The sequence below is a fragment of the Athene noctua genome, chromosome 2, assembly GCF_965140245.1.
Source record: "Athene noctua chromosome 2, bAthNoc1.hap1.1, whole genome shotgun sequence".
Lineage (NCBI taxonomy): Eukaryota > Metazoa > Chordata > Aves > Strigiformes > Strigidae > Athene > Athene noctua.
Window position 1 is genome coordinate 23,059,257 of NC_134038.1, and position 27,959 is coordinate 23,087,215.

The window sequence follows — 27,959 nt, forward strand, 5'->3', positions numbered from 1 at the left end:
GAAGGATTACTTCAGCATGTACCAACTTTGCTATTTTGAGAGGCAACTCTGAGTTGGGTCTATAACTATCAGTTCTTGGTCTCCTCTCTCCCTGCAGTAATATGACATCTTACTAGAAAAAATGTCTCAGACTGCCAGTGTCTTCCACTTTACTTCCACCACAAACTCTCACATTTAGAATTACTGAGCTACAGTTGCTCTCATTTTGACCTCATAAGCCCTCTTTGGCAAACACAGCAATTTCTTTCAGGGAATATATGTATTTTAGCTTCTTTGATGTGACCACACAGTCCATGAGCCACAGCCTGAGGATAGCAAGGATAGCAGATACAGAAATATTCCGAGTCCATGAAGAGAGGAGGTGGGAACCATTCATTATACCTTTTCAGTCTTTGGTCTTAGCTCTTAAAAATTAAATCAACCACAAACACAGGAATGTAAAATGCATGGTGTGGTAAATAGACAAGTTTAGAATTTTCTTTATTTTCATTTCCAAGTTCAAGGTCAATCTTCAATAATTTTCAGATAAAATGAGAGTACAAAAATGCTCTTGTTAGTCTAGTTTGAATTTAAATAGATTAGTCATAGTTTCCAAATAAAACTAAGCCTGCTTTTTCAAATACCATTTCTATGCACAAATCATGTAGCTCATTCTTCTCATAAGGCGTGTAAAACAGATTTCAGTTCAAACATTAAAATATTTTACACTTGGGCTTCAGAATTAAAAACACAAGTAAAAGGTTTGCAAAAAAACATGCCTGAACTGCAGAACAGAAGTACACTCTAAAGACAATTACAAGGTACACATGCAGGGACATGCACATATTAATACGTATGTATATGAACATACTCGGAAGATCAAAAAAATCCGTTTTCTGTTTTGTATGCGATCTCAGTCATTTAGCTAACAAGAATGCATGTTTAATCCAGTACTCATATATTGCTTACACAATAATTATACTTTCCCATTTTTTTCAGTACCAGGTAATTTCTGTTGCAGAGTAAAACTGCATGTCTTCCAGTCAATGTCCTACAGTAATGGTGTAGGTACATTAAGGAAGCATAAAGGACAAGATGAAGGAATCCTGAAAGGTAAAATTGTACTGAGTCTTTGAGAAGATGAATTTGCCTAATGATGTCTATGGGTAACTGAAAATTATCTCTCCTCTTTATCCAATGTCCACTTACTTTTGAGTGATTCTATTTCTCACATAGTGGAAGAAAATGTGTGTTACATGTATATACACAACAGAGGAAAATCCCATCTATACACTGTATTGGAATTACAGAAACATGACAAAGGAAGTTTGTTTCTGTTTAAAACCTGAACTCAGGTAAATCACAAAACCTCACCAGACATTGGCAATTCATTCCATCAGAAAGCATGTTGGTTCAATGTAGCTGTAGAAATCCTTGCAGTCAAGGGACATCAAACAAATTGTCATAATATCTTTTGGGAGAAAATTACATTTCAAAAATCCTGTCATATAAGAAGACAGAGATGTCCACAGGTCATTTATCTAAAAGTCTATGTCTTCTAACATGATTATGTTATTTCCTGTATTTGAGCCATTTTTATTTGAAAGATGCTACCTGAAGAACAGACCCTGTAAATAAGACTCTTCACTCCTAGGAAGGCAGCCTGGAGTGAAGGTGTCCAGATGATTCTTTGAGCTTGCTTCTTCCACTAAAACCAGCATAGGAATCTATTTTTAGGACTTTAAATTGTCTTAAGCAGTATAGACTAGATTCTGTCACCCTTAATTATACAGAGTAGTATATTATTTTATAAACAAATTGGTTGTTTCTACAATATCATAAATATAAGCTTATCTATGCACAGTGGCAGGATTCACATCTCCACAACATGCTCTTAGTTTTATTAAGGTCATTGGAAGCTTACGCATCAGAAACTAAGAAGCCACCTAACACGTAACTTCTTTTCAGTTACCACCTAATAAATAATGTGTTATGTGAGAAGAGTTTATAAAGTTCCTTGTAACTAGATGTGATTTGTACCACCGAAGTCGGACGGAGGCTTTGAATGCCCTAAAGTTAAGTTTCAGGATATGAACAGGTTTATGGGATCTTAAAGTAGCTCAGGAAAGTTATCGTGGGCAGGCAGAGGGGTCATTCAGGGCACTCAGCCCTCATCACTCCACTCTCATGGGGGATGTGGTCAACATAAGCAAGGTCTGTAGGATTGCCCAGATAATTATGTACCAAGGCCATCTCCTGCTAACCATCCTGTCACATCTCACATTCTGAATGTGAGACTCAAAAACTGCCTCCCTACTGTCTGCTGACGTGCAGCTAAGGCTGTTTCTCATACCAATGTACTCTCTGTGACCCAAGCCAACAGATGCATCTGGTCAGCACATCATTATGAAATAATTTCCTAGCTAGTAAATAATCTCACTGCCAGGACTCCTTTGCTCTCGCAACTACTCACCCTAATGTGGTACTCACTCAAGGCTTGTTACACAGTGAACCTTCCCTTTTGCCTTCCTTCAAAATCCCCTCTACCCTTTCACACATCAGCATCGTTAATCACTTTCTATAGCTTTCCTGCATCATACAGGGTTATACTGCACTCTGTCAGTAAATCCTTTGAAACAGAAGCGGGTTAAAAGTCTGACATAGATCGGAAATGGTTCATCTGCTCTACACAAATAATGCAGAATCCTGAATGCATGCTTTCAATTAGGTCAGTACATGGCCACCAACAATGGCTATCCGTTTCTAAATCAATATTGCTGAGCTGCTACAGCCTCTCTTTATTATTAGAGTGAGTCAAGTCCCTTCCTCTCCTATAATGTTGCCAGAAAGTTGGCAGAGAGCCACAATTTGGAAGGATGTACAGAGACTACCATTTGTCTTACCTGTACAATGCTATTTTCAGTATTTTTTTTCTCTTACCAGCTGCAGAAAGCTTAACACAAGTTCTTTGCCCCTTTTTAGGACATCTACAAATAAGTATTTCTTATATGCATGCTGTTGTATGTAAAAATCTTGCAGTGACTCTGTATTTCAGTTTGCCTTTGAGTTGGAATAATTAATAAACAATTCCCTATTTGCATAGGGTTCTTATACTCCAAGGAAAGCATTAAGTACTTACACACCTAGCAGCAAGTTATTAAAATAGTCCTAATATGGAATAAATTAGGATTCAGTCCCACAATTCTATTTATACTTATTTGCCTATGTGTAAAAACGACTTCTTGCAGTTCATACATGGGTTTTCTTCCCACTGCCATCTGTTTGTTATGAACAACGTTTGAATAGTTACTTTAATGCCTGATGGGGGAGGCAAATGAATTTACCTCTTTTATCTTCATAAATGTACAAACTCACACAGAATATATATTATTAATTCCATATTAAGACGTAATATGTTGAATTAATTCCCGATCTTTATTACACTGAACATTTATATTCCTTTTAGCTGTATATTTCTGATAAACATGGAGTACTATGAAAGATTGCTTACAATACAATTAAGTTTTGCACATGAAATCAATTATACTTTGATCAAATAAAGTTAATTGGAATATTGCTTTAAGAATTACGGTTATTTTCATGGAATGATAGTGATCACTTTTTTCCAAGTCAGTCTGGGCCTCAACATAATTAAAGGGGGATGTATAAAATAATGAAGTAGCCAGAACCCTACCTGACTACCTAAGACTAGGAACTTCAAGAAAGGCTGATCAGTATGAAGGTTACTGGTTCTAAGACCTAAATTCTGTCAATACAGAAAATAAATTAAAGGTAAGTAATTAATATACTAAAATATAAAAAGATTACTATATGACTTAATTTTCTATAACTGATATATATAGCTTAAAAGAGATTTAATGGGAGCCACCTATATGTCTCCTTCTGAGATGTCTGGGTTTGAATTTTATAAAGTGAGCACTTTAAATTAAATCCTTGGGTTTGAATGTACACACTTGAAACCCCTTATGACTGAACATGCAGATTCATGCATTCACTTCCTGTTTTAAATTGAGAAGAACTGTACCTTTCATCATCCAGCTTCATCCTAGGAGCAATACCGAACAGGACACACACAAGGAGATAACATCGGACTTAGTAGAAACCAAATGGCACGAATTTTGGTGTACATCTGTGCAGTGCCACTGCTTTAGGCAATTGACACCTGAACATCCTACAGTGTCTGCAGCTGGTTTCTACAAGACATGTTTCTGAAGGCACTCAGCAGCAGTTGCCTGCTGTATTCAACATGGAACATCTGGAGATCTTCATATCTTCAGCAACTGACGACATTTAAAGTGCAGTGAAGCATTGTTAGGTCCATTCTCACCTGTGCTTTCCTTCGTTAATTGACACAATTTTTTGTTTTCCTTCTGTCACTTTGTCTGATATTTTTTGTAACATTAATGGTGACTTCTTTTGTTGACATTTTCTGTGTGTCCCATTTACTCTGTAAAAGTTTTAAATAGTACAGTGAGTTGCACACTGACAGCACAAAGAGTCATTGATGATTACCTGCTAATTTGTGAAAACAGTTCTACTTAATAAACAGAATGCCTCCAGCATTCTTCACACAGTACTGTGATGTGAAGCAACTTTCTCATTCAGCATGGACACAAGCTTTTACAACTGCTATAAAGGCTGTGGACGTCAGTGGACTTTGGGTCAACCCTCTTGGCTATAATTATAATCTCTGCACATGTGTATTCTAAAAGCAGAGCAAAGAAATCTGGTTTCAGTCCAAAAGTGGAAATTAGAGGTTCCTTTTGATGTCACTGGGAGTTGAGTGTGACTAGCATGAGACAGAATTTTCTCCACTTTATTTCGTTTCTTAAGTGAAAATATAGTTTCAAAGTAACACTTAGTTCTGCCTGTGTATAAGACCAGAGTACAATATATACCTTTCAGAGCTTCACCAGATCATTTCCAAATATTCAGAAAAGTCAGTCTGTCTGAGGCATGCAAGTGCATTGCTAATTTAAATTTATCCTTCTCCATCTCCTAGTCTGACTGCTTGTTGCCATAAGCAACGCACTATACTGCGCGGTAAACTGGTTAAGTCTAGCAAAGGACATTCAGAGCCGGGCTGATGGAGACACAGAGCTGGGTTAGGTGGGTTTAATTACTGCATTTCCAGTGTTATGAGATAATTTGTAAGTGTAAAGAATGCCAGGTAAATTTGGCATCATTTACATGGTAACAATGCCAGGTGGAATAATGTCTGCTAAACTTCCACTGACGTGAGTGGAAGATAAGTACTCACCTGAGAGCAAAACATGGTGTTTGTTTGCTGCTGTATATTACTTCACATTTCTGCAGCCTGAATACACCTGCTCCTTTGCTATCTACTCCCCCAGTGCTCCTGTTCACACAAGGACTCCTCAAAGACTACACATATCATGAAAATCAAGCCAGGTTATTGTCATTCAATGACATAATCTGGATACCGCCTTTGCTTTTGGGGTGCCTGACAATTCTGTTGATTTCACTGATATTAGGACTCCTTTCATCATCAGCATCTTTTACTTCTAAGTTATTTTGACATTACACTTATGAGAGGATATTAAGGTTTCCCAGATGCAGCCTGTGTCAAACCCTTTCCCTTTTGACACCACAGATTGTACCCTGTCACATAACTGATGGTAGGGGTAAGGCAGTAGCATGCTTTAGAGCTTGATGCCCGAGAAAATGAGAAACAGTGACATGAAGCAATTTACCTCCTACTACTCCCCAGGCCAATAGCAGAACCCAAGTCTACTGAGAGCACCATATCCTTCATCACATTGTATTCTACAGTATGTAGAGATAAAAGAAAAACTGTAATCAATGTGGCTATTCACATGAATAAAATGGGCACATTTTGAGTTTAATAGTCACATTCTCATCTCCAGGCACCTAAACTTTAGGTGTCCAAATCGGAAACCTGCTCATCTTACATTTTCCTAAACAGTCAGTGGAAAACAAAGATTCAGAATGGCAAACCAGAGCTGGAGCCTAACTTAGATACTACACTTTCACTGTAGAAAAATACATTTATTTTTTGACTATAAGAAATTTAGACAAATTACCTTCTTTTCCTTCCTTTCTTAGACACCCTGATTAGATGTGTAGAATAATGTAAATGCCCTACTTATCATCTGAAATTTTCTCTGCACTGTGTTGCAACAGTACAGATATGTATTAACGAATGTAGAAAGGCAAGAGGATACACTGCAAGCCATAAGGCCCCGGGGTAGGAACCTATGCTTCACTGAGCAGTCCCATTACAGTCAACACTCACATTATTAATATGTTGTGGGAATTTGCGCATACTTCCTAGTAAGTCTAAATACAGAAGTAATTTTTCAATCGCTTAAAAATTAAACAAACAATTTTCTGCAACAGTATGTCAGGTATACACTGTAATTCTCAAGTGTGGCTAAATCTTTTCATATTGGATTGGTAATTACATTAGTTCTGTTCAACCATATCCAACCTGACCAATTAATTTTTGTGTGTGAGGTTGTGGCTATGACAGGCATTTATGTTTTTCATTTACATGGCTCTAGATGTCATGCTGCTGTACAATGTGTCCCTATATGTCTGGAGCTGCAGTATCTTATGAAAAGATACTGCAGGATCCATGTCATTGGAGAATATTCCTGTACTACTGCAGTACAAAGATAATACAGTGAAGATATAAAATAAACAGACATGTACCGATGTGTTGTTTGTTAACAAATGCAAGGTGAAGTTCAATCCAAATTCCCTTTTTCATTTTTGCTCAGTCCCCCTGGGTTTAGATCTGTCTCTCTCAAGGACATGATTCCCAAGAGGGGGCAGCTTCTTATGGAGCGGGTACAGTGATTCCACCACATGCTGTGCTGAGAGGTCTTCCCATCTGAGAAACTGAGGAAGCAGTAAACCAACCATAGTTTTTGGATTACTTTAATCTGCAGCAGCTCAGCAGCTACTGCACAAACAGGGCAGCAGGTGGAAACCTGTGAGAGACAGGCAGGTAGGCAGCTACGACAGGAGAAATGTGCACTTTAATCTAGCCCCAAAGCCTTGGGTGTCATACACTGGATGATCCTTCTATAATTTACACAACATACAGATGATGGGAGAAGTGGGGAGGATCTGATCCAAAGCCTACTGAAGTAACTGAAAAGATTCCCACTGACTTTTTCAGGCTTCACATACAGCTTTGAATGATCCAGAGTTCATGCAGTGCATGTAATTTAAGCAAAACAGCAATTAAGGAAAAACCCATTTCCTTTCAGATAATTAATCTAAACAGTTTGCACAATACATGCCACAGCTGGACTGAGCTGGAAAAAGGTAAGTGTGGAGGTTTTTTGCTGTAACAAATGTGTGTGCTACTCCAATTGCTGAATAAAACATCAATTTTGTGGCCATTCAGGCATGAAGCATTATCAGAGGTGCTAGGCTTACTCATGCCCTGGCTGTGGTGCAGCCATTTTCTCTTATCCCAAGGTGTTAAAGACAGTTTGATCGCAGCGAGGAAGATTGTCACAAAAATAGGTTCGACCTGGTTGAAGCTAGTGCTGAGCAGCAGGGAACATAATTATACTCTTACCTCTGTTGTCCTGAAGCCGTTCTGCCTCTGCGTCGTAGCTCCTGTGCTGTGCACCATGGGGTTTGCACACTGAGGACCACAGTCATTCCTCTTCTCAGCGTTTAGCGTTCCAGCTGTGCCTGATGCTGTAGTTACACCTGTCTGAGCTGATTTCCCATCCTCCAGAAGACCTAGCAGGGACACATGAAATTGTGCGATTGATACTGAGGAGCAGTTTGTAACTGGCTCTAGTTTTCCTCTGTTTCACATTTTTGTGATAGCACAAGCCATGGAAGGTGTGGCACAGTACTAAAGTGAGAGCAGTCTACCTCCTTTTGCCACCTTCATTCCCACACTTCCCATTATTTGGCCTTTATCCTATAGTCCACTGCCCTGTGAAACACTGGCTCAGGAAACATTAAATACTGGTTAATGAGTGCATCATATTAGGAGCCTTTTGGTCATTTGCACAACTCTGTTGGCTTGTCCACACACACAGCTGCTTTCATGACCAAGGGTTTAACTAAGAACCCAGAGAGGCTACCCTTAAATCTCCTTCAATTCTGGTAAATGATAGGGTTAGACGTGAGCATGACAGATGAGACCAGTATGGATGGACAGATTGCTCTATTCATGGCCTTGAACAAGTTTTTCATCAGAAGCTGAGGAAAGAAATTAAGAAAAAATGCATTGCATGCTGTTTTGACTATCAGTAATCAAAGAAATTTTTAATTTGCTTTCTGCTCTAGCTGTGTGGATAAAGCACGCATTATCCTGGTTTCAGCTGGGATAATTTTCTTCTTAGTAGCTGGTACAGTGCTGTGTTTTGGATTTAGTGTGAGAATAATGTTAATAACACAATGATGTTTTAGTTGTTGCTAAGTAGCGCTTATCCTAAATCAAGGACTTTTCAGTTTTCCATGCTCCCACAGCAGCAGGTGCACCAGAAGCTGGGAGGGAGCATGGCCAGGAAGGGCTGATCCAAACTAGCCAAAGGGATATTCCGTACCATAGGATGTCGTGCTCAGTATATAAACTGGGGGGAGTTGGCTGGGAGAGGCAGATCGCTGCTCGGGGACTGGCTGGGCATCGGTCAGCAAGGGGTGAGCAATTGCACGTGCATCACTTGTCTTTCTTGGGTTTTATTTCTCTCTCTTTTTAAATCTTCCTTTTCATTACTTTTATTTTATTTTATTTTTTTCAATGATTAAACTGTTCTTATCTCAACCCATGAGTTTTACTTTTTTTCTGATTCTCCTCGCCATCCCACTGGGGGTGGGATGAGCGATCGAGCGAGAGGCTGCATGGTGGTTAGTTGCCAGCTGGAGTTAAACCACAACAATTGTACAATATGAGATTAGCCAGCCTAAAAGAATTTTCTCATTTTTTTGCATTAACAAAAATCAGTTCTCATTTATAGTGATGCAGAGCACTATCCATCTGGTTGCAACACTGGGTCTGAAATTAAAATACAATGAGCAAGTCGGATGCATGACTGTAGCTCTCAATTTTATTTTTGGCAAATCTCATTTATAATAAGCTTTATGTTCAAACAGAAAAAAAAAAAAAAAAAAAAAAAGCAGATTTACTAACCAGCAATGCAGCAAGAAGCTGCAAGGAATAACAATCTAACCGAAGAAGCAGCAAGGAATAACAGATACTAAGTGAAAAATAAGTATGAGGAAAACCAATGACAAATGTTTTTGTCATTTGGTTGAAGTGCACATTGTGTCATCAAAACCTTTTGCCATGAATCAGGTGGGAATTCAAGCACAATAGTAAGGGTACTAAAAAGAAAGCAAAGTCCTGAATTCTTTCCCAGAAATCTGTAAGAAAATCTGCTTTAATAGTAGAAAGCAACATCAGTATCAGCTAGCAGAGGCAATGACTGAAATCAATAAATCTTCAAACAAATATTCAAAGTCTTGATATTGAAAATATTTGAAGTTGTGTAAGGTTTAAGGAGTCTAAATACGAACCAGTCACTGCATTTCCCTGAGCAGTCAGAAGATGGTGTTAGTTTTCCAAAGACAGTTTAACTTGCAGTGGTGGTAAGTAACAATGCTAAGTCATCTACTTTTGGACAGAAAAAAATTGGAGTTGAAACTTGAAAATACTACGTTGTAGTTTATTAAAAAAAAAAAAAAAAAAACAAAAACAAAAACAAAACAAAACAAAAAACCCCAACAAAATCCCAAAAAACAACCAACAACCTTGGTCTTTGGAAGCTGCCTTTTCTGCTAGATACAAGAACTAATGTTGTCCCATCTAAATCTAAAAGCAACTTCTCACAAGAGTAAGCTACCCCTCCTGCAACTCACAGAAGTCCACACCTACTTGTGTTTCATGTCTTATCTCTTCCTACCACTCCACAGTACCAGGTGAGAGGCAGCAAATGACTTGGTGCAGAACAGTAAGTGGCATAGACTGATATCACAGATGAACTCAGTTGTCAGGAAGGGAGATGGAGAGGCAGTTAGCCACATATGAGTCAGAGCTCTAAGCCAGCAGTCACGTCGTAGTCTAGTGCTTCACCTTGCTGTAGAGCTGTGAGAACCAGCTTGATCACAGCTTTGAACAGGCAAAATGCTCTAGGCATTACATACTAATTCCATTAATTGTATCTTGGACATTTCAAACACATGAGTTATGAGTTTCTCCTTCTGTAAAGTTCCTCCTAAATTACTTTCCACCATGTGTCCCTTTGGCCATCTGGCCTCTAACTAAATTGTCTGGTGACACAGCTGTCAGCTGAAGTTTGCTATTAAGCACAATTGTTCACTTATCAGATTGTTTTGCATCTTTTGGTCTTGCACAGAACAATTTTTCTTCAATCCATTTCTGGAGGCCGATGGGAAATCTCAGTCCTGAAAATGGTGTATCTGGTTAATTTTTTGTCCTCTGTTAGTTTGCAGGCCAAGCATCCTTCTTGCATACTGCATTGCAGAGGTGAGACTTTTTTTGCAATACTTGTCAGAAATGAACCAGTTATCAATATCTGAGCCTTTCACTATCACTCTATTTTTATATGGGTGACGTAGTGATCACCAATACTAGTGCAAAAAGCAGCGCAAAAAGCTTTTTTATTTTATTCTGAAATATGATTGCTAGTCTGAATTTAAGAAACTATTTTAGAATTCTTTTTCATTGGGAAATAGATGATTTAGAGAGTGGGCAACAGTGTAAAGACTTCGGTGACTCGCTCTTTATCTATGAGCACTGAGCAGAAATTACAGTGAGAATGCATGAGCATGGAAGTACAGGAACAATTTGTTGGCAATTCGTAAAGCGACACCTATTTTATAGACTAGATATATAGCACAAAATGCTGATTGCAGAACAGAGATGATGTTAAAAAAAGATTAGGAACACAGGATTGCTTTTAAAATAGCAAATATTTTTGCCTTGCTATTTAGGGTTTGCCCAAAAATGGAAGAGTTAACTTTCTTGTTCTGTACAATCTAGAATTTGCAAGCTAGCAGGATGGCAATACTCAGGGTCCTGCCTCAGTGTCATTTAAACCAAGCTAACTGTCGAGATATTTGTATCATCCTCACAGCATGGGTTTGGTAAATAACCTCCTTGGACTTTCATTGTAGAGCTTCAGTAGAAATTTAAACAAACAGGTTCAGTAATGTTTTCATTCTCATGTTCTCTGCCAGGACAACCCCTGCCAAAAGGCTGTGGGCCTCCTGAGGCCAGGGAAAACAGCAGAGCCCATCTCAATGCTCTGTCAAATACATGCATTTTATTTTCAACTGAACTGGCAAGCCTGGGATATTCTTATGGCTCCATTCCCAAAACCTGAGTTTCGGGTGATTATCAAAGCCCCAATAACGTGATGTTGACCTTTTCCTCAGGAATGGTTCACTGGGGCTTGGGGGACTGCCAGGCTGCTGCCATCATGGGGAGGACTGAATAACACAGGGCAGGTATTTCATTGCATGCAATCAGGTCTATTTATAAAAAACGTACACAAGTTCTCTCTCTATGGACACAGGGAGAATACCCAAGCAGCAGCCCTGTTGCTCACAAATCCAAGTCTACCTTTTCAGCACAAAATATGCTTAAAAGAATTTGTCCTCCCATTACAATGTTTACTGTCATCTTCCTTTCCACTGGCTTGCTAGGCTGCACAGGTGATCTGACTCTTGCTTTTCTTACCAGGCAAACAGAAATCCTTTAGACTGCAGTTTGACAAACACTTTTTTCAGCAGCATCAGGAAAAAAAAGGGTTATTTCAAAGTGAAATCAATCCCTAGACTTTATTCATCACCCAATGACGCAAGCAGTCGGACTGGCACAACTTGGGAGGTAGCACAGGAATTGAAAGAGGCAGCAGAAAGCAGCTTACATTGGTGTGCCATCCAATACAACAAAACCAAACCAAACCAAACAACACTCACCCAGTTACACTCATTCTTCTCGGTGAGTTGCCTTGCTGAGCACTCCAAATCCTTTGGAGGTACATTCACATTGCTTCCTACTACCCCTGCATCAGGGGACATACATTTGTTCTGCTCATTTAGCTCAGATTCATCAAAGATTCCCACTGTGTTACAACAAAAACGGTGTCCCAGAGTTGCTGATCCAGGACAAGATGCGATATGACTGACTGATACAAAGGAACTCTTTCTAAAATATCTTTCATTAAAAAGTCTGATGATTTACAGCAAATGATGGCAGTTCAAATAATCTCTCATTTTGTGTATTTTCACATGCACAATTTGAACAGATTTTGAAAAACAAAATTTGCCGAAGATTGGTTGGGTTTTTTTTTTCCCCCCACTAAAATGTTGGCATTAAAGTACTGCCATTTGTTCAAACTTCCCAAAATATGAAAGTTTGGGAAAATTTGCATATGGGCAAAAATCAGCTCCAGTTATTGAATTTGACAAATCAAAACTGAAAATCGCTCCCTAGGATATTGGGGTATGTTTTAGCTGTTCCACAATTTAAAAGAAGGGCATTCAAGAAGAGTTTGATAATTATATCATTAGGTAATGTACAGAAAGCTACCTAAAATCAGAGGCATCTCAATATATGTGTGAAGACCAGCAACACAGGACAAATCTGTCTGAAATAAAAATCCTATGTGGAGAACAACAGATGTATTAAAGGTAATATAACATCCTAGAAGAGGACAAAAAGAATCAAACATGACAACTGCCATTACTAACACAAAACCAAAGGCACTAGTATTTTTATGTAGCTCGTATAAACAGCATAAAAAAATTAACTCTCCAAGAACTGCTGCTACTCATAATTAATAGTTTATCCTAACACTGAATTTTCAGACTGTCAGTAAGATGCCAAGTTTTTTTCAATCTTTCTGGGACAACCTCCTACTCTCTCTACTGTAAATGTAATGAAAAATTCAGTGTGTCCAAGTAAATATCAAAATTAATTTTTAGAAGGAAGACTCCAAATACACCAATGCTTCTGTTACCTTAATTCTCTAAACCTGTCTTTATTAATTAACCATAGTTACTATCATCGTCACGATTCTTTGTGTTTCAGACTATTAAGTCTTGTATTAATTCCAGGTAGCACACGACCATTTTCTAAAGAACAGAAGTTTTCTTCATAACAGAACTGCAGGAAGTACTGATCTGTGCTGTTCAAATGCACCTTTCTGTTCCTAAATGCCACCTGAAAATCTGATGCAAATTCAGCAATGCATTCAGAGAAATCTGTCTGTGATGCCCTTTTTTCTCTGCTGGCTGTAACATACTTATGCCCTAACTTCTCTCTCACAACATCTCCCTCTCTGCCTCGCTTATCTTCCTGGTAGGATGCACCTCACTTCTCTAGGAGAAAGAGTCACCAAGTCCCATCTCCCACAGTGTTCTATGAGGCCTCTTAGTATGTGCTAGCATGTGTTCTTTCGTCTACAGTCCTAATAATTTTTAAATTTTGAATGAGTTTTCAGAAATTCCCAGAGAGCAGAATCCCTCAGGTATTTTGTAATATATATTTGTAAAATTCTAGTTTGAAAAGTTGCTCACAGATTTGCAACCTTATGCCCATTCAAAATAAAGCATGCTTAAATCATATTTTATAACTCCTAAAAAAATAATTAAATGGGGAGGAAGCAGTCTAATGAAAGCTTTTAAAAGAATCATTTTAAACCATCATTAAGATGTTCATCACAGAGAAGCCAAAGAAAATGTAAAACACGGAATGCAAATTTTAGATTTTAGACCTGTATTTCTGATTTCTTCTATTATAACAACAACATTAGTGATAATAAAACCAAGGATAAATGATACATAGATGCTTCTGTAGTTCTTTGTACAGCCTGGTTATAGCTAAGAATTCAAATTGTCCTTTATGAGAGTATCTTATAAAGAAGAGAGGAAACTTTTACTCTCAATATTTAACTCTTTCTAACCAGATTTTAGTATGGAAATAAAGATTATGTGAAGAGAGGGGAATTACATAATTAATTCAGATTGTGGAAGTAAAACTGGAGTAAAAAGCAAAATAGTGTAATGTATTGACAGCTGACACGGAGGGAGAAAAAGATAAATAGGGGGTCAACTTTGTGCAAGACAAAAGATAAAGGTATGGCTTCCCCAAGGCTTTTTGCTAGACCTTATCTATGTATGAGGAAGCAAATATATACTTGCTAATGATCAAGAATGAGAGAAGGAACCAGACAGCAACATTTAAGGGGAACCCTTAATTATCAGGACTACAGGAAACTTCTCAAACCACAGATAGCAGGTGGTAGGTCTGCCTAGAACTCTTCGCATAAACCTCGTCAAAAGAGCAATATCTTAATACTATCCAAGATGAACTGAAAATTTCTGTGACTAACAAAAACCAGCAGTGCTGCAATAGTTAATGCCATCAAGAAATCTGGAAGGGGTATGAAGCCTTGTAGTACGAAGGCGATGTTAATCTTAGCCAAAAGGATCAGAACTTTGGGGAGAAAATTATTCCACATGTGCTTGCCACAATATTCTCCTACCTGATCTTAAAGCAGCAGGTAGTGGCCAAAATTGGAGATGAATTCTGACACAAATACACTATAGATCTGACCCTGTGCTGTCACATGCTCTGCTATTGAGTAACAGGCACATACTTGTTTAAAGTGGGTAGCTGTTGGTTAGTATGCTAAATTTTTATCTTTGGAATTGACTATGAACAAACCAGTAAGGTTCAATTTTCTGGTTCAGCAACACTTTTTTATTTATCATGACTTATCTCATGAATAATGCATAAGATGCTGTTTTAGAAAATGTCTGCATAATAAGATACTGTACTGTAAAAATGGACTCTGAGAAAACTCACAGTAAAGATGAATGAACAATGTTATCACAACATGCAATTGCTTCCAGAGGCAATAGGTATTTGTTACTACCAAATGAGTTTCTTGCTTTTAATGCTACGGAGTTATAAGAAGTACAGAGGGCACTGAAATACCTGTTTTCTATACCTATTTTCCTGATCTGAAACCATTCATGTGTGGGAAGGCTACGCATCTGCAGGCCTGAGTGCAGTATGTTACTTTTGCTGCAGAAATAACAGCATGGATCCGATCAAAAAATTAATGCAGTGGAGGTTGTGACAAAAGTCAAGTTTAAGTCATTTTCTCCAAAGAAGTAGCTTCAGGGATAAGGCCAGATGCTCAAGAAATCTGCAGTAGCCTTTCTCCCTAACAAGAAAGAATTTAGAAACTTTCAGACATAGCATAGAGTGGGTTTGTAAGCTAGGATGAAGGATCCAGAAGATATGCAGAGGGAGGACCTGCTGCAGCAGGAAAATGTCATCAAAAACAATGTTTTGTGTTTATTGAATCAGCAAATATAACAACACAATAAATTTGCTGCCCAGACATTCAGAGAATACAGAACAATTTATCCAAATTCTAATGCGATAATTTTAGAAGGGAAGAAAACCAAAACAAATCTATTTGCATCTTCTATACATTCTGTGTTGGCCATCATTGTTTTGTGGAGTCTCTCTTTAGAGATGCCACAGAAATGGTTCCCCCTGTCCCAAACTGGGGAAAAGGCACAGAGAGGAGATCTGTTCTCCTTCTGTGAAGCCCTCCACACATGGCAGTTCCCCCCAAAGCTGAGTCCAGCCAGGCAGGACTGAGCCATGCCCTGGCATGCAGTAGGCATGGGGAAGCAGGAGAGAGAGGGCTGTGTGCCTTCCTCCCTACCTCCATGGGATGCTTATTTGAACTCAGCTCGCCCTAGAGCACAAACAGTCTCTTCTTTTTCTGTTTAGAAAGTATCTGCTTTACTTTCAGTGCTAATGGAAGTAGGTGATAAATAAGAGGAAATTCTCCATTTATGCAAGATGACAGGGCTCAGATAATAGCTAATAGCAGAAGACAAATCAGCCTCTGAAATCCTGATCTGGCCATGGTTTTGTCACATGTTTAGGGGCCTTATGGAATTATGTTCTTCTGTAAGACTATGGTATTAAATGTTGAATACAGTACTAAAAGAACCGGATTACAATGAATATATTTAATGTTTTTAAATGACGATATGCACACTGGAGTCCTGGCGAAACTGAGAGACCAAGCACTACATCTTGAGACAGTTTTGGCTGGCAGGTTTGCTTGTTTTCCTATTTGCTGCCACTTCATTTCTGAGCATAAAACAAGAGTCCTACAGATTTCTGTATTTCAAAACTTCTTTAACCACTGCCCTTTTGAAATGAGCCAACAGGCTCCTCTTCTTTGGATAAAAGGAATTTCTAAAACATTTTTAATCTGGAATTTAACATGCACATGCATAAATAGGAATATGATAAATAGCTCAGAAAGTCTGATCAGATTTATTACTATAATGTGAAGATTTCTACTAGAGAGTATCCAAGGATTCTGGCAGACAAGTAAAATACAAAAAAGGGCAGCATTAAAGGTGCAAACCTTGGTATTCCTTACATGGCCTAATTTCCCTGGTATGGGCAGATGCTAAATCTTTGCATATTGCTATATTTTGACTTCAAATTATGATACAGAATCATGGTATGACTATCTTGTAAACAAACTTAACAATGTTGTAACCCCATCTATGAAATGAAAGGTGAATATAAAATTTGTATTTATTCCAAATAGAAAAAGCATACCACAACACTCTTTAAAAATGCGTGATCATTTCAAAGCTCAAGACGAATGATATTACATGGAAAATAGACTCCAGAAGCAGAATAAGGAGGATTAGTCTGACCATGAAGGGAAGATAGGATAGGTAAACTTGAAAGAATTGTTATCAGGGTGCTAGGGAAGAATTTAATGACAGAAAGACAACAGAGTTTGATGGATGAAGATACAAATTTTAATAACTCTAACAGGAAAGTAAAACTGAATTTTAACTATATTGTGGAATAAGAATTGGCAGCATTTTGGAAGACTTTAAATCTTAACTACATTTTATGCCTGGGAAAATCATTAGATGGAATGGTTAAGCAACTTACCGGTGTCACATGATATGCCAGAAACAGATCACTTATTCCTCCAAAGTGAAAAACTAACAAATAGCAAACCTCTAAAGTGCTTTTCATAATACAGCTTTTCAGGAAGATAGGCAGTGCAGGGATCTGCTTCTCTGCATGCAAAGATACAGGCCGTATTTCAGTACTGCCCATGAAAAATTCACCTCAAAAATGATACCATTATGTAATGTACCTTACATCGTGGGTGTCCAAACTAAGTCAAGTCAGCCTGTTCTCCAAAGATGCTTGGTTTTGGCTCAGTTCCTGTCTGACCCTTTCTTTAAAATACAAATAAATATGTTCCCATTTCAGGAAAGCACTGTGAGAGATAAAAAACAAGCAGCAGACTGCTGGCCGCCTCTCAACCGTCCTTCCCACAACCGTATCACCCTGTTTGAAGACAGGTTCTGAACAGTGGCTTAGATCTGTTGATGTTCAGATGGTCTTTCCTTCTCCTTCAGGATGTGGTAATAAAACATCACTCACTATGTTTTAGACTAATTTCCAACACAGAAATGGGAAGTATTGTTTTCATTCCCATTACCTTGCTAATCACACATGGAATTTAAAGATGAGTAGATAGTATCATTTCAATTAATCATACTGAAGAGCAGCAAAAATATTTAGGCAGACTAAACAGAAATCCTCATGAAAACCATCTAAATGTACATGGAATGAGCTGAAATTCAGTTTTGCTCAACAAGGTTCAACAGCTGGAAATTGAAGCTAAATGTTCCAGGTAAGGCATTAGATATGTATTTTCGCAATGAGTGATTAGCTACTGACCTAATTTACAAAGGCTTAGGCAAAATGTCATCCACTGGAAATATGTAAATTAAGTCTGAATGTCCCAAAGGTATGCTTGGTATGGCAATTAACTGAGGGAAGACCAGTGGGCTGTATGGGCAAGTGACACTTCCAGCCTGAGTTTATGAATATATGAAAGGATACTGATGACTTAACTGGCTCATGGTATGACTGCGATCATAAAATGCTTTGCCTTAAGATATCTGTATGCATGTGAAAAAGCTATCACTCACATTTAGTGTTCATCTTAAAACGAGGGCAGTAGCGTTGTTAAAGCCTAATGTCATCAGCCGTTAACAATCTACTAGATAAATCCATTAAATTTTTTTAATCTTTTCCATGGACAGCGTAAACACTCAGAAAGCACTTGGGCACCGGCTTTATGCAAGTGGCAGAAGTTCATACTTCTAGCACTGCAAGTGCTTGAAACAATTCTGATGGCCTACCTGGGAAATACTAGCAAATTACAAGAATGACAATTGCAATGTGAGGACAATATCCAGATGAAATGTACAGAGACAGAAACACAACCATATGCATTGCTAGAAAACTGGTTAAAAAAAAAAATTAAAAAATCAGTCAACAGAGGACTGGATGATTATTTTGCTCTTCAGTAGCTAGCACCTACCCCAATAGGCTAGCCTGAATCCATGATCTTCCAGGAGAAATAAGAGGCTGTGTTACCGCTTTTTCATCAGCTGCTTAAAACTTAAGGCTCAGTCAAGCAAACAGCAACACAGAAACAATCTGGAGGAGCTCAGTGGATTCAGGAAAACTTTAAAATGGAAAACCCTACAGCCTACAGCTGCCCACATTAATCAGTAAAATGTTGCTCCCCCATCTACTTGTTTGTTTTACTTTTAATCAGTATTTTTTCTAAACAGAAGAGAGAAGAGAAAAGGCAGAGTGACAGTCTAGGGAAGTAATTATGCATGTACTCATAATAAAATTGGGATAGGAACTCATTATTTCTTTGCATACAGTAAAGGACCAAGGCACTTTTTTCACGGAAGGCCACTGCCAAAAAATGCACACAATCACCCAGCTTTTGAAATATTATCTGCATGATCTAGAAGAGTGCTGCTTTATGTGAGTCAAACAAAAAGCCTTACAATAAACTCATGGCTTCAATCATTCGGTTTCTGAGTCTTAACTATTAGTGTATTTAAGATAAAACCCATCTTTGAATCTCAGATTTTTTAAATTGCAATCAATTTATTTTTAAACTGCAGGAATACCTGAGGAAAAAAAAAAAAAGTCAGACATGCAATATTAGTTCTGTTTCTATTAAAAAATATATCTCTATACTTGACTACAGGTACAGAAAAGACAGATTTCCGTCACCTAAGTGCTAGATTACTGCAGTATGTTCTCAGTGTGGAAATTTTGGAAATTCTAATCAATGCGCAATGAGGTAAACTGCACTCTGAACTGTGTTTCCTGCATGAAATAAATTACACCTCTACTGCGAGACTGGCATGAGTCTTCACTTAAAGCTAATTCTGTTTTCAAGTCTTAGTTTTGAACTATACATTCTTAAACTGGAAAATACAGGATTAGAACTGGCCAGAATGTGTAAACTCATTCCCAAGGATAAGAAAAAAGAGTTTTTTAATGTCCTGAATCAGGATATAAAAGGAAAAAAAGAGAGCTTTTTCCAGAAAAATAGTCATTTTGGAAAGCAATTTCCTTCTGAGCATCCTACAGGCAGGACCTGTCATTGCCAAGAAAAACACGGCTCAGGTTTCCTGCTCAAATCCTTTCAGACACTTTCCCTCTCACCATCCCACTCGCCCACCACCTGCTTTTGAGGCAGAGGGCAACAGCTCTTCCCATAGTTAATGAGCCCTTTGGCTCTCACTAAGAAAATTTTTCTCATGAAAGATTTCAATGACACAAGAAGAATTTTATCCACCAGAAAATCATCTGGAGAGAAGGTACCAAATCATGCAAATCATCTCTATTGATACTGAACAACCTTCCTCCTTTCTGGTACAGCTAGGAAAGCCTTTCATGTAATTCAACCATTCCTGCACATCACATTTTTAGTGAATTTATTTTATTGGTGGGTAAATGATTACACTGGGGTAAATTGTGGGCAATCAATCCTAGTAGGTCTGGTTTAGACTGCAGGAGGGGTTTAGCAAGACTGCTGGACATTAGCTAAATGGGAATTAAGCAGAGACTAAGAGGCTTTATGGAAAAAATTATCATAGTATATTTACATGTTAAATGGTTTTTTCTCAGCTTTTGCAGTGCTTTGAGAGAGTCCTAGAGGCAGAAAGTGCAATTAAGAGGTTGCAGAGGAAGAAGGAGGCAGTTGGAGAGCCCTGCCCAGTCCCTGCCCTCCCTCCTGCTGCAGGGACACAGGGTGGCTGCTCCCACCTGAGACACCAGGACCTTTCAGGAGGTTTCATACATTACTCGAACATCACTAACCACCTACCATTAAACAAGATTGACATTTTTCCAGCAACTGAGTCTAATACATCTCAAAAAACAGCAAGCTGAAGGCTCATTATGGAAGAAAATACTTTGTTTCTTCTGATCTTTATTTCAGCTTTCTTAAATTACAACTGTACCTAAGTGAAATTAAGAGTATTAAACTATCGAATGACAGCAAAGGTGAAAATGCATGGATTGGAAGAAAATTAACAGCTATGGTTGGGCTGGAAAATATAGTTATTACAAAAAAATGTATCAGCTAATTTTTCTAACCATTTCAATGCTGTCTTGTGGTGGGGTAAATACTGGTTTAGGCCAATACTATAATCTTTGACGGGGTTCTATGCTGAGCAAAACCCAGGTATGTGTGTTGAGTGTGGAATGGCAATGCTGAGAAGTTTCAGGTCAGTGGGTTGGCAACCATCATTTATTACAGAGATTATCCATTTAATTCTATTATTTTCCTTTATTGCTATCTAGGGTTCTTTACAACCCCCCTGATCCATAGACTGATGCAGAAATGTCATTTTTTACTGGCAAAAGTGATTATTTTTCCACTTCTGAGGGAGGCATCAGTTTTATTTCCCTTCCATCCTGCAACACTTCCCACCCCTCTCCTGCAGACATGCTGTAAAAAGTTTGACTAGAAGTCGCTAAAGCATATGGGAATGGTTAACTCCTCTGAAGCAGCATGGGCTCCGGGCTTTTCCACTGCTTTTGTTTACCTCCATCTTTGGTACTGAGTTTGTACCTCCAGTACTGACAGCAAGGTTTGCTATTTATGCGGTCTTTCAGAAGTGTAGTGAGGTATGACACAAAACGAGGTGCCACTTGGAAAGAAACCCTTTGAAGAACAGCCCTATCAAATCATGCTTTTAAGAAAGTGGTTTTCAGAGGGCTTTGAACCCAATCTTGTGCAGATGGAAGCACCTACACAAACCCACTCTATGGAGGCGCTTTCCATGTTTAAGAAGTCTGTTACGCATCCACGTGAATGCTAAGACACAAAAAGTTGGTGTACAAAGTAGAGGAGACACATAAGAAGGCTGCTTTCTGAAAGCTAGATGGTAAAAATTAGATGCAAACACTTTCCCTACTCTATGCAACATCCCACGTGCTATTTTTTTCTATTCTCTTTTCAGGTGGTGTAGAAAAGTTTCCTTAGTGCCGCCCTCCGTACAGAGGCTAGTGACAACTGAAATTGCAGAGGTCTTATAACTAAAATCCAGAAACAATATTGAAATAGGATTCTTTAGCACATACCATATAATTTGCGGTGGGTTGACCTTCACTGGATGCCAGGTGCCCACCAAGCCACTCTATCACTCCTCCTCCTCAACTTGACAGGGGAGAGAAATGTAATGAAAGGCTCATGGGTTGAGATCACTTAGCAATTATCATCATGGGCAGAACAGACTCAGCTTGGGGAAATTAATTAATTGCCAATCAAAATCAGAGAAGGATAATGAGAAAATAACCCCCCCTAAATCTTAAAACACCTTCCCCCACCCTTCCCTTCTTCCTGGGCTCAATTTCAGCCCTGATTTCTCTACATCCTTCCCTCCAGTGGTGCAGGGGGACAGGGAATGGGGGTTGCAATCAGTTCATCACATGTTTTCTCTGCTGCTTCTTCTTCCTCGGGCGGAGGATTCCTCACATTTTCCCCTGCTCCAGTGTGAGGTCCCTCCCACAGGAGACAGTCCTCCATGAACTTCTCCAACGTGGGTGCTTCCCACAGGCTGCAGTTCTTCATGAACTGCTCCAGTGTGGGTCCCTCCTATGGGGTGCAGTCCTTCAGGCACAGACTGCTCCAGTGTGGGTCCCCTGCGGGGTCACCAGTGCTGCCAGAAAACCTGCTCCAGCGTGGGCTCCTGTCTCCATGGGTCCACGGGTCCTGCCAGGAGCCTGTTCCACCGCGAGCTTCCTATGGGGTCCCAGCCTCCTTCAAGTACATCCACCTGCTCGGGCACAGCTGCCTCACCATGGGCTGCACCACAGCTGCAGGGGAAGCTCTGCTCTGGCACCTCGAGAATCAATTTCCCCTCCTTCTTCACTGACCTCAGTGTCTGCAGAGTTATTTCACATATTCTCCCTCCCCTCTCTGGCTACAATTATTGCTGTGTAGCAGTTCTTTCCACTTCTTAAAATACATCACCACAGAGGTGCTACCACCATCACTGATGGTCTTGGCCTTGGCCAGTGGTGGGTCCATCTTGGAGCCGTCTGGCATTGGCTCTATCAGACAAAGCAGAAGCTTCTAGAAACTTCTCACAGAGCCACCCCTGTAGCCTACCACTACCAAAACCCTGCCACACATACCCAATACATTATTATATCCAACCCCTGGAGTAAGGTGGAATAGGGGATTAACTGTAATGTCTTACAGTCCAGGAAGAGGCTGTATTTATTGACTTTTACTATAATTCTGAACTGTAATAAGGTTATCTCCTGAAAATATCAAATGTCACGTTTCTCAAACAGCAAATTTTGAACCAACCTGTTTATAAAAGAACAGTAGTAAATGGGTATAAGAGCACAAAGAGATCCTGACATACCCATATTATGCACTAGCAAAAGTGGTCCCTCTTTGGCTCTTAACCCGAAATAGATTTTTTTATTAAAAATACTTCTATGCAGTCCGATTTACGAGAAACCATCTGCTGCACCAAGTTCTTAATTTACAACCTGATGTTTGCTTATTCATTTCTGTTAACCTTTTAACTTTACGTATACCTGGTAAATGAAAGAGCAGATGACTGTAGCTCTGGTCCAAGCCAGCACCAGTCCCTGTTGTTATGGCAACTGGTGTTCGCACAGCTCTTCGGCTGCAGCTGCTTCCAATCCTACTGCAAAGGATGGAAAAGCAATTTTCAAAAATTTCTCTGTGAAAGGTTACCTCTGAAACCCTCTCTTCTGCAGAGTCTTGACCAGACCCTAGCTGCAAAGACAAACCTGGTCTATAAAACTTCCCACAGTTGGAAGCAATCAGAATACAGTAGAGCAGCAGCACAAGCCAGTCATTTAACCCCAGAGAAAAAAGCAAGAATTATTCATAAATGCACAACTCTATTAAAGGTAACTATGCAAGATAAAATGTTAGCCAGCCAGACTGCTAGATAGTGATAAAATTTCTCCTCTATTCTTCTGATTTTCTTTATTTATTTTACAAAGGACTTCAGTCTACTCCCATTTCATAGCTATTTTGCAAATGTCTTCGCTAAGGAATTAACTGATCCTGGCAGACCACTGAGTGCAGGTACGTTTGCTGATGTCATGAGCAAGTTTCTCTCCCAAGTGAGTTTATGTGAAACGTGGATAATGTTTTTCTTTAACGTGCTTCAGGAAACAAGATTTTACTGTAGAAATAGTGCAAAGTACAAAGAATAAAAACCATTTGTCTTTGTTTTTAAAGCCTTAGCTGATACTGTGAGTCAGGTAATGATAAAAAATAAACAAATGTTTTATTAGTTGAGGATCTGATCAAGTGAGTCCTGAGGTGATCAATATGCAGCTTTTAAGTTCTGATAAAAGATAACTATTTTTTACTTGGTTGCTACATCATTTAAAAATTATTTTTATTTTCATTTCAATAACAATCTCCAGCCAAGACTAGGGTCTTACTGTGCTGGTCGCTGTTGGAAAACAGTAAGGAGAGATCCTGTCCTAAGGCGTTTGCAGCCCATGAGGTAAATCATGATTGTAAGGTCTCTCTGACCATGAGGCTACATGCTGCTTTATCTACTCTGAGGCACTTCAAATATAGAAAAAATAATTGAATACAACAGCTAACTTAGTCACTGAAAATTGGAAGGAAATAGAAATAAGATGACTTAAAGCCTGCTTTAAAACAAACAAAATGTATTTTTTAATAGTTGACATGGAACATATAGCACTTCTACAGTCCAGGTTTCTGGCAAGAAATTTTACAGCTTAAGTTACTACCCTACACATATATATTAGCAAGTTATCCCAATGTAACACAGCAGGCTATGCAAATGTGTTCCAAAATACTTGACAGTTTTTGTGTAGTTTTTGTTAATTCAGTCTTTTTCCTCATGGTTTGCTTGTAACCCATGGTGACTGCCACAGGGACTCACCTGCTCCTGCAGATTCTTACTTCCCCAGAAAATCATTACTCGTGCTAACACATCCACTTAGCTGAATCAGACCCTCTAAAGAGAAGGCAATTTGTGCAAAGGGTTGCAAGGATCAATAAGCAGTTAATAAGGGGAAATGTAATCTATTATTATCCCCAGCTATAGCCTACACAGTAGTTGAATCCTGTGAAAAGTTCTTTGCTCACATAGCAATGGATATTCTTAAGAGAAACTGCTCTATTGTATGGGCGCACTGTGAGTCTTTGCTTTTTTTCCTCCCTCATGGAAGCCACTCGCCTATGAACAGTACATACACTTATCTTCTAGCAGATGTCTTTCAATTTCACCACCTGCGGTGCTTCATGAAGTTACTTACTACTTTTCTACCCCTGTTCATCCATATCAATTTACCCTGCCCATCATTGTCAAAGCCTCAGCAGTGTACTCCTACTTGTTGCTACTACCTATATTTGTGTCTGTTAGTGACTTGTCGTGAACTTAAGAGAAGTTGTTTGTCTTATTTTAGCTATATTATAACAACTGATATTGTCCTGTATCTTCCCGTAAAAACTGGGAGATTGCAATACACTTTATTAAAATGGATGTAAAAAAATCAAGTAGGGAAATGAACAAATATTCTAAGAAAGGACCAGCTGAAATAGGAAGAAAGGAGAAGTTAAGGGAAAATTAAAAAAACTCATTACTTCCTTTTTAATTTAATAATATTTTAGCTTTCAAAATGCCTTAGTAAAGATACAAACCTTTGGCTACACAAATACATACAGTTCCAGTGAGAGCAGACACAGAAAGCTAAATATGCTGGCTGACAAAAAAAAAAAAAAAAAAAGAGGATATAATGAAATTTTGGGGTGGGATGAGATTACTAAGATTAATATATGGCAGTTACTAACCCCTTCCTCTCTGATATGCTTGCTGATCCTGTATACCATATATTCTTTCATCCCTGAGTGTTTTACCCCTCTTTCCATTTTGATGTCTAACGCCTAGTGGGTTTTTTCTACTTAATTGAAACATGTTGACAAACACAGCCACCTTTTACTGCTTTTGGCTTTTTTCTGAAATCTTCCCCCCATCCTGCCTCTGCTTCTCTCTTCACAGAATTTCACCAATTTATTCCAAGCGAAAAATGACAAAGAACAACTTGATCCTCCTTTTCCCAGATGCTTCTGTCTGGTCCCCCTTTCCCCAGCTGCCTTCTCCCTTTCTATGTCCCAGTTACAGAGGTTTCCTACCTCCACTTACACCAATGCCACATCCTATCTCCATCTCCTCCATTTTGCTCTTACCCCCTCCCTTACTCTTCCCTTTTGCCTTTCACTCTTAGATAGTTTTCAGTTCTCACAATAAAGGCATGTTTTCCTCTTCACATCTTAAGCCCATACTTGACCTCATTTGCCTCTCCTTTTCATCTGTACATTCCCTGAACATGCTGTTTCTAGTCCCTGGAGTACCTCTCCTTATTCCTTTCTTTTCCTATGGCAAGCCTTACCCTACAGCAGCTCTCATGAAGTATTTTATGACTTTCAAGGCACTAATCAGGGCCAGTGTGCGTTACTCAGGTTCCTTAAGCTGCTGCCACCATGATTGTGTTGAAAGGTGAACCTCAACCTTCCCTGAAGTCCTACTATCCCTTCCTTTGTTCCTACTAGTCTGTTCACTCATCACTCCCTTCCTCTCTAATCTCCTCTGTAAGGCCTTTGTGTAAAGAGTTTCTCTTACCCCTAGTCAGTCTCTATTGGACTTGAGTGTTGTCCTCCTTACCTCTGCTATTCTCATCTGTTAACACAAATTCAACTATTGCATGTTTCTAGGAAGAATACTTATTGATCTACTCCTATCTGGCTTCTGTTTAGGATGTTTAGGCACCAACTCAAAGTAAGTGTGGCTAAGATAATGCTAAGCATGGGTATGGAGGTAACACTCACTGTGTTTAGCCTTCATTGCTGGAGGGAAGACTGTCACCTGTCATTCATGCTTACCGGCCAGTATCATCTTGAACCTCTAAATTCACAGCATTTCCTATACCAACTCACCTTCAAATTCTCATGATTTCACATGTGGTTACTACAAAGTCTTTCTTTAGCTTTCAGGAGTACAACATAGATCCTTTATGACTTCTCCCTCGTTGTATTTTGGTCAGCATGGAGTCATCATCTCCCTTTTCCAGGTGGCCTGTGATGCCCACCTTTCTTAATTTTCACTCCTGCACTTCCATGATTTCTTCCTGGTGCTTTGTAGCGTGTTATAAAAGTCTGCAAAGCTACTTCTTTTCCTCTGAAGCTGCCTATAGGCATTTACTGCTTTATATGCAAATTATAATCTATCCAGGACCGCAACCATCTCCATGTTGTGTTTGTGCAACATCTAGCGCAATGAATTTCTGTACCTAAACTGAGATTTATGGATACCACTGCAATACATAATAATTCTGAAAACGTTTAAAACCCCACATCAGATCAGAGCTTCTCACTCTCCTTCCCATGGCTGTCCGTACCTCAGCTCACAACTAGGCACGTACCACACTGACAAGAACGAGGAAATTCAAACTTGTAGGTCAGCTCCTGCGCAGCCCACCGTCTGAGCAGTTTTCTTTTGTGTACATCATTCTGCTTCGAGGAGGTGTGGAAGGCGGCTGGTGTGTCAGAACCTCTTCCTTATTTTAAACCTGTTTCCTAAAGGACTCGTTTTGCAAAGGGAGACGCGTATTCCACAGCGAGAGCCTCGAAGAGCCAAGTTCTCTTGGCTGCTGGTGCGTTATTACAGAGTTGATGGCATCGGCACGCTCCCTCTCCCAGCCCAGCACCACCGTGAGACGGTCCCCAGGCACCGAACAAGCTCTTGCCGCGGAAAGCCCCGCGCGGGTGGCGGGTCCCGGCGCGCCGGGCTGCCCCGGCCACCCCCCGGGGCTTTTAAACCCGGGCTCGGGCCTCTGTGAGGGCAGAAGGGGCGGTCTCGGAAAGCAGGTGCGGCGGACAGCTAGGCGGGGTGCCCGCACCTACAGACACGCTCCCTGGGCCGTGTGCCGCAGCCTCCCCCTCCCCGGGCCGCCGGCCCGCCGTGCCCGCCCGCGGCGGGGCCGCCACTCACCGGGCCGCGGGCCGCCCTGCTCCCGGCCGCCGGGCTCGGCGCTGCCGCCCTCCTGCGGCGGGCTCTCGGAGTCGGTGTTGGTCAGCCAGGTGGACTCGGTCTCCCGCGTCCAGCTCTCGTAGTAGCGGGGCTCGATGGCGTCGGCCCTGCTGCCCCCGCAGCCCATGGCGGCTCCCCGCTCACTGCCACTGCCGCCTGGGCAGCAGCATCGCGCCGCCGGGCACGGCCCCGCTCACGCCCTCCGCCCCATCCTCGCTCTCCCGCCCGGCTCTCCCCAGCTTCACCTGCCCCTCCTTCCCGGCTTTATTCTCTCCTCTCGCCCCCTCCCCGCCCTGGCTGTCCCCTCCCCTTCTCCGCCCGTTACCCCCTCCCCTCCTCTCCCGCTTTTCTCCTCTCGCCCAGCCCGCCGCCTCCCAGCCCGTCCCCGATCTCTCCGCATCCCGGGCTGCCGGGAGCTGGCGCGGAGCCCCGAGGAGGGGGCACGG

At 40.1% G+C, this 27,959-nt stretch overlaps 1 protein-coding gene across 1 annotated transcript; it reads right to left on the minus strand.

Moving 5' to 3' along the window:
• Positions 1 to 4,342: 4,342 nt before the first annotated feature.
• Positions 4,343 to 27,640, minus strand: BAALC (BAALC binder of MAP3K1 and KLF4). The gene is made up of 3 exons (XM_074897621.1): positions 27,475 to 27,640; positions 7,577 to 7,746; positions 4,343 to 4,447 (listed from the first exon to the last, which is right to left on the minus strand). The coding sequence occupies exons 1-3, from the start codon at positions 27,638 to 27,640 to the stop codon at positions 4,343 to 4,345; spliced, it is 441 nt and encodes a 146-aa protein (XP_074753722.1).
• Positions 27,641 to 27,959: the final 319 nt, after the last annotated feature.